Genomic DNA, 7,981 nt, shown 5'->3' with positions numbered 1-7,981 from the left:
GTGAAGAAGTAGTTGCCTATTATAATCGTGAATGCTGCCATATAATTCACGACAAGTGTTTATTATGTATATACCTGTCTAGCAAATACCCCTCCCCTCCTCCCCCGAAATGTCATGGTTTTCTTGTCATACTGCAGCCGTGTGAATTGGGCGCTTGAACAGTGGCTGTTGATAAGTTTCATTTCAAATACATTATTTCAATCTCAATGATGACTTTATACATTAATTGTCTCTTCTGGAGAAATAGTCCTCATGTAAGGTGTTCATTACGCTGGTTTGATTCAACCACCGTTCTGAGCTGTAAATATGATGATAATGTTAAAAGCAACATTTCTCCTACCTGGCTTTCTTGTGCGGATTATCAGAACGCTTCGGCATCTAGTTTCAAAACGCGTGAACAAAAGTTAGCAAAATGAAACTGGTGAGTGAGTTGGGTTACTTTTGCTTTGACAATTATTGCAGTATGTTACGGCGTTCCAGTTTAATGTGGGAGTGAGTGTGTTTGGCTTTAACTAGCTTTTAACAATATTCCAGCAATAGCAGGATGGGAAACACAGGCAATGGGCATCCCATATAGTACCCGTGTTGAGAATCGAACCCGAGCCTTCTGCGTGAGCACTTTATCCACAAAGCTACGCCACCTCCCCTGTAATGTGGTATAGCAGTCCAAGGATCATCGTCAAGGCGAATGTGGGATTCGAGCCCACGTCCACGCCACCCTGGCTAAGATGCCAACTCTGTATAACGTATTGTCACATACTTAAAATATTCGTTGGGGCAGTGGGGTAGGTTGATGGTTTATGTCTTGGCTCAGCACGCCCACGACACAGAGGTACGGTGTCGGGCTAACAACAATTCTAAGTCACTGATCAGTCACCCGATCCATTAAGTCGCCTCGTATAAACAACACAGGTTACTGGAGAACATTTCTAACCTTGATGTACTGCAAACATGACGTTGACGGCACCAGTAGGGGGTGACAATATCTTGGCAATATCTTGGTTCAGAATGTGTCCCTACCGTAAAAATTCCATATCGTATAGGCGTGACTGTCTCCTTGGTTCTACCCAACTTTGCAGACACCCCACTTTGCAGGCACCCAACTTTGCCGACACCCAACTTTGCCGACACCCCACTTTGCAGACACCCCACTTTGCAGGCACCCAACTTTGCCGACACCAAACTTTGCCGACACCCCACTTTGCAGACACCCCACTTTGCAGACACCCCACTTTGCAGGCACCCAACTTTGCAGACACCCCACTTTGCCGACACCCAGCTTTGCCGACACCCCACTTTACCGACACCCCACTTAGCCGATACCCAACTTTGCCGACACTAAACTTTGCAGACACCCCACTTTGCCGATACCCCACTTTGCCGACACCAAACTTTGCATACACCCCACTTTGCAGACACCCCACTTTGCAGACACCCCATTTTGCAGACACACTACTTTGCAGACACCCCACTTTGCCGACATCCCACTTTGCCGACACCCCACTTTGCCGACACCCCACTTTGCAGACACCCCATTTTGCAGACACACTACTTTGCCGACATCCCACTTTGCCGACACCCCACTTTGCAGACACTCCACTTTGCAGACACCCCACTTTGCAGACACCACACTTTGCCAACACCCTACTTTGCCAACACCCAACTTTGCCGACATCCCACTTTGCCGACACCCCACTTTGCAGACACTCCACTTTGCAGACACCCCACTTTGCAGACACTCCACTTTGCAGACACCCCACTTTGCAGACACTCCACTTTGCCGACACCCCACTTTACCGACACCCCACTTAGCCGATACCCAACTTTGCCGACACCAAACTTTGCAGACACCCCACTTTGCCGATACCCCACTTTGCCGACACCAAACTTTGCATACACCCCACTTTGCAGACACCCCACTTTGCAGACACCCCATTTTGCAGACACACTACTTTGCCAACACCCAACTTTGCCGACATCCCACTTTGCCGACACCCCACTTTGCCGACACCCCACTTTGCAGACACTCCACTTTGCAGACACCCCACTTTGCAGACACTCCACTTTGCCGACACCCCACTTTGCAGACACCCCACTTTGCCGACACCCCACTTTGCAGACACCCCACTTTGCCGACACCCCACTTTGCAGACGCTCCACTTTGCAGACACCCCACTTTGCAGACACCACACTTTGCAGACACACTACTTTGCCGACACCCAACTTTGCCGACACCCTACTTTGCCAACACCCAACTTTGCCGACATCCCACTTTGCCGACACCCCACTTTGCAGACACTCCATTTTGCAGACACCCCACTTTGCAGACACCACACTTTGCAGACACCCCATTTTGCAGACACCCTCCTTTGCAGACATCCCATTTTGCAGGCACCAAAATTTGCAGACACCCTATTTTGCAGACACCCTTCTTTGCAGACACCCAACTTTGCCGACACCCTACTTTGCCAACACCCAACTTTGCCGACATCCCATTTTGCCGACACCCCAACTTTGCAGACACTCCACTTTGCAGACACCACACTTTGCCGACATCCCACTTTGCCGACACCCCACTTTGCAGACACTCCACTTTGCAGACACCACACTTTGCAGACACCACACTTTGCAGACACCCCATTTTGCAGACACCCTCCTTTGCAGACATCCCATTTTGCAGGCACCCAAATTTGCAGACACCCTATTTTGCAGACACCCTTCTTTGCAGACACCCCATTTTGCAGACACCCTACTTTGAAGACATCCCATTTTGCAGGCACCCCACTTTGCAGACACCCCATTTTACAGACACCCCACTTTGCAGGCACCCAACTTTGCCGTCACCCCACTTTGCCGACACCCCACTTTGCAGACACCCCCCTTTGCCGTCACCCCACTTTGCCGACACCCCACTTTGCAGACACCCCCCTTTGCCAACACCCCATTTTGCAGACACCCTTCTTTGCCGACACCCCACTTTGCCGACACCCCACTTTGCCAACACCCTATTTTGCAGACACCCTACTTTGCCGACACCCCACTTTGCCGACACCCCACTTTGACAGATTACCTCCCAGTGTAATGGGATCTCCATAATACAGATTTTATCATTTTATATATTTTTACAATGTAGAAGGAGAGACTTCTGCCATATATGCTCGGAACATTTAGTGGAGATATTTGCTATATAATGATATGGTCAAGTCACTGCACATCATAATTGTGTCTGGCGTTCAGGAGGTTGAGTTGTCTCACCTCAGGTTCTCCATGACAATAACCCGTACACGCACTGTGATGAGGACAAACGTGCCTTGATACCTAAAGAAGACGACGGCGAAATTATAAACGAGATATTAGAAGCCACAGCCACATCCAAGAAGACCTCTAGCCAGTACGATTTTTGTACTCAAGCGGAACCAAGCAAATCATGCACAATTGCAGCAAGCTGAACGAATGGTGAAGCGCAGGAAACGTGTTTTATCAGCAGTCCAGTCACAGAAACATAATAGCTGCTGTGATGGGATGCAGTGTCAGTGGCTTATACACGATTGCTGTGAAAAATGGGAAACTGAATGGGAAGTTTTCCCTGATTTGATATATTCCCTGTAACGTATACACCAGGGTCCCAAGCGGTTACAGTCCCTTAACATACGTTCCCCCTGTTTACGCAACAGCCCCATGAGGCATACATGTAACACACGTTCCACTTGTTTACTCCACAACCCCATGATACAAACATGTAACACACGTTCCACTTGTTTACTCCGCAACCCCATGAGACATACATGTAACATACGTTCCCCTTGTTTACTCAACAACCCCATCAGATATACATGTAACACACGTTCCACTTGTTTACTCCACAACCCCATGATACAAACATGTAACACACGTTCCACTTGTTTACTCAACAACCCCATCAGATATACATGTAACACACGTTCCACTTGTTTACTCCACAACCCCATGATACAAACATGTAACACACGTTCCACTTGTTTACTCCGCAACCCCATGAGACATACATGTAACATACGTTCCCCTTGTTTACTCAACAACCCCATCAGATATACATGTAACACACGTTCCACTTGTTTACTCAACAGCCCCATGAGGCATACATGTAACACACGTTCCACTTGTTTACTCAACAACCCCATCAGATAAACATGTAACACACGTTCCACTTGTTTACTCCACAACCCCATGATACAAACATGTAACACACGTTCCACTTGTTTACTCAACAACCCCATCAGACATACATGTAACACACGTTCCACTTGTTTACTCCACAACCCCATCAGATATACATGTAACCCACGTTCCCCTTGTTTACTCCAAAACCCCATGATTCATACATGTAACACACGTTCCCCTTGTTTACTGCACAACCCCATGATACATACATGTAACATACGTTCCCCTTGTTTACTCAACAACCCCATCAGATATACATGTAACACACGTTCCACTTGTTTACTCAACAGCCCCATGAGGCATACATGTAACACACGTTCCCCTTGTTTACTCAACAACCCCATCAGATAAACATGTAACACACGTTCCACTTGTTTACTCCACAACCCCATGATACAAACATGTAACACACGTTCCACTTGTTTACTCAACAACCCCATGAGACATACATGTAACACACGTTCCACTTGTTTACTCCACAACCCCATCAGATATACATGTAACCCACGTTCCCCTTGTTTACTCCCAAACCCCATGAGACATACATGTAACACACGTTCCCCTTGTTTACTCAACAACCCCATGATACATACATGTAACACACGTTCCCCTTGTTTACTGCACAACCCCATGATACATACATGTAACACACGTTCCCCTTGTTTACTCCACAACCCCATGATACATACATGAAACACACGTTCCCCTTGTTTACTCCGCAAACCCATGAGACATACATGTAACATACGTTCCCTTCTTTACCCCACAGCCCCACGAGGAATTACACACGTTTCCCTTTTTCACACCACAACCCCACGAGGAATAACACACGTTCCCCCTTTTTACACCACAGCCCCAAAAGGAATAACACACGTTACCCTTGTTCACGCCACAACCCCACGAGGAATAACATATGTTCCCCTTGTTTACACAACCACCCCATGAGGAATAACACACGTTCCCCTTATTTACACCACGGCCCCATGAAGAATAACACATTTTCCCCTTGTTTACACCACAGCAGCACGAGGAATAGCACACGTTTCCAATGTTTACACCACAACCCCACGAGAAATAACACACGTTGCGCTTATTTACACCACAGCCCCATTAGGAATAACACACGTTGCCCCTGTTTACACCACAGCCACATGAGGAATAACACACGTTCCCCTTGTTTTACACCACAGCCCCACGAGGAATAGCACACGTTCCCCTTGTTTACATAACAGCCCCATGAGGAATAACACACGTTCCCCTTGTTTACACAACAGCCCTATGAGACATACATTTCCCCTTATTTGCGCCACAGTCCTATGAGGCATAACATATGTTCATTTTGTTTACGCCACCTACTACACCTAACCGGTACATACGTCACAGCCCTGTTGATCCATACCCACTCCGTGCGTTGGCGTCAGCAAAACATCCTGTTTGTGTTCCTCAAACGCCCTAAAGGTGTGACATGCACGTACATCCTCAGCTGCTTACCATTCTTTTTTAAAGCATTACATGTCTGGCACACAACAAATGTATTTCGTTAATACAGACAGACGTGGCGAAGGTTGTAGCAGTGGTAGTGCAGGTAGACGTGGTGGAGGTTGTGGTAGAGGTAGTGCTGGTAGACGTGGTGGGGGTTGTAGCCGTGGTAGTGCAGGTAGACGTGGTGGAGGTTGTAGCCGTGGTAGTGCAGGAAGATGTGGCGGAGGTTGTAGCAGTGGTAGTGCTTGTAGATGTGTCGCAGGTTGTAGCAGTAGTAGTGCAGGTAGACGCGGCGGAGGTTGTAGCCGTGGTAGTGCCGGTGGACGTGGTGGAGATTGTAGCAGGAGTAGTGCTGATAGACGTGGTGGAGGTTGTAGCTGTGGTAGTGCTGATAGACGTGGTGGAGGTTGTAGCCGTGGTAGTGCCGGTGGACGTGGTGGAGGTTGTAGCTGTGGTAGTGCTGATAGACGTGGTGGAGGTTGTAGTTGTGGTAGTGCTGATAGACGTGGTGGAGGTTGTATCTGTGGTAGTGTTGGTAGATGTAGCGGAGGTTGTATCAGTAGCAGTGTTGGTAGATGTGACGGAGGTTCTAGCAGTAGTAGTGTTGGTAGATGTGGTGGAGGTTGTAGCCATGGTAGTGCAGGTAGACGTGGAGGAGGTTTTAGCAGTAGTAGTGTTGGTAGATGTGGCGGAGGTTTTAGCAGTAGTAGTGCTGGTAGATGTGGCGGAGGTTGTAGCTGTGGTAGTGCTGATAGACGTGGTGGAGGTTGTAGTTGTGGTAGTGCTGATAGACATGGTGGAGGTTGTAGCTGTGGTAGTGCCGGTGGACGTGGTGGAGATTGTAGCAGGAGTAGTGCTGATAGACGTGGTGGAGGTTGTAGCTGTGGTAGTGCTGATAGACGTGGTGGAGGTTGTAGTTGTGGTAGTGCTGATAGACGTGGTGGAGGTTGTAGCTGTGGTAGTGTTGGTAGATATGGCGGAGGTTGTAGCAGTGGTAGTGCTTGTAGATGTGGCGCAGGTTGTAGCAGTAGTAGTTCTGGTAGACGTGATGGAGGTTGTAGCTGTGGTAGTGTTGGTAGATGTAGCGGAGGTTTAAGCACTAGTAGTGTTGGTACATGTGGCGGAGGTTTTAGCAGTAGTAGTGTTGGTAGATGTGGTGGAGGTTGTAGCCGTGGTAGTGCAGGTAGACGTGGAGGAGGTTTTAGCAGTAGTAGTGTTGGTAGATGTGGCGGAGGTTTTAGCAGTAGTAGTGCTGGTAGATGTGGCGGAGGTTGTAGCAGTGGTAGTGCTGGTAGACGCGGCGGTGGTTGTAGCTGTAGAAGTGTTGGTAGATGTGGCGGAGGTTTTAGCAGAAGTAGTGTTGGTAGATTAGGTGGAGATTTTAGCAGTGGTAGGTGCAGGTAGACGCGGAGGAGGTTGTAGCTGTGGTAGTGCAGGTAGACGCGGCGGAGGTTGTAGCAGTAGTAGTGTTGGTAGACGTGGTGAAGATTTTAGCAGGAGTAGTGCTGGTAGACGTGGTTGAGGTTGTAGCCGTGGTAGTGCTGGTAGACGCGGCGGAGGTTGTAGCAGTTGTAGTCCTGGTAGATGTGGCGGAGGTTGTAGCAGTTGTAGTGTTGGTAGATATGGCGAAGGTTGTAGCAGAGGTAGTGCTGGTAGACGTGGTGGAGATAGTAGCAGGAGTAGTGCTGGTAGACGTGGAGGAGGTTGTAGCCATGGTAGTGCAGGTAGACGTGGAGGAGGTTTTAGCAGTAGTAGTGCTGGTAGATGTGGCGGAGGTTTTAGCAGTAGTAGTGCTGGTAGATGTGGCGGTGGTTGTAGCTGTAGTAGTGTTGGTAGATGTGGCGGCGGTTTTAGTAGTAGTAGTGTTGGTAGATGTGGTGGAGATTTTAGCAGTGGTAGTGCAGGTAGACGCGGAGGAGGTTGTAGCTGTGGTAGTGCAGGTAGACGCGGCGGAGGTTGTAGCAGTTGTAGTGCTGGTAGATGTGGCGGAGGTTGTAGCAGTAGTAGTGCTGGTAGACGCGGCGGTGGTTGTAGCTGTAGTAGTGTTGGTAGATTAGGTGGAGATTTTAGCAGTGGTAGGTGCAGGTAGACGCGGAGGAGGTTGGAGCTGTGGTAGTGCAGGTAGACGCGGCGGAGGTTTTAGTAGTAGTTGTGTTGGTAGACGTGGTGAAGATTTTAGCAGGAGTAGTGCTGGTAGACGTGGTTGACGTTGTAGCCGTGGTAGTGCAGGTAGACGCGGCGGAGGTTGTAGCAGTTGTAGTGCTGGTAGATGTGGCGGAGGTTGTAGCAGTAGCAGTGT

General features: G+C 48.8%; 1 protein-coding gene across 1 annotated transcript; it reads right to left on the bottom strand.

Annotated features, from left to right (window-relative positions):
• Positions 1-5,740: 5,740 nt before the first annotated feature.
• Positions 5,741-7,396, bottom strand: LOC124135570 (cell wall protein DAN4-like). Its single transcript, XM_048391595.1, has 3 exons — positions 7,089-7,396; positions 6,440-6,718; positions 5,741-6,203 (listed from the first exon to the last, which is right to left on the bottom strand). Exons 1-3 carry the CDS (start codon positions 7,394-7,396, stop codon positions 5,741-5,743), a joined length of 1,050 nt encoding a protein of 349 aa, XP_048247552.1.
• Between the last annotated feature and the right edge of the window lie 585 nt (positions 7,397-7,981).

Source organism: Haliotis rufescens, unplaced genomic scaffold (assembly GCF_023055435.1).
Source record: "Haliotis rufescens isolate VD_foot unplaced genomic scaffold, xgHalRufe1.0.p SCAF_92, whole genome shotgun sequence".
NCBI classification, from domain to species: Eukaryota; Metazoa; Mollusca; class Gastropoda; order Lepetellida; family Haliotidae; genus Haliotis; species Haliotis rufescens.
This window is presented reverse-complemented; position numbering and strand designations above follow the sequence as displayed.

What these genes read in the sequence shown, in the direction of transcription:
- LOC124135570 (XM_048391595.1), bottom strand. Translation starts at nt 7,396, where the DNA reads ATGGCTACAACCTCCTCCACGTCTACCAGCACTACTCCTGCTACTATC. An exon ending in ACAGCTACAACCTCCTCCGC is followed by an intron (nt 6,719 to 7,088) that starts GTCTACCTGCAC and finishes CACGTCTACCAG; the next exon opens with AACTACTACTGCTACAACCT. An exon ending in ACAACTACAACCTCCACCAC is followed by an intron (nt 6,204 to 6,439) that starts GTCTATCAGCAC and finishes ACACTACCACAG; the next exon opens with ATACAACCTCCACCACGTCT.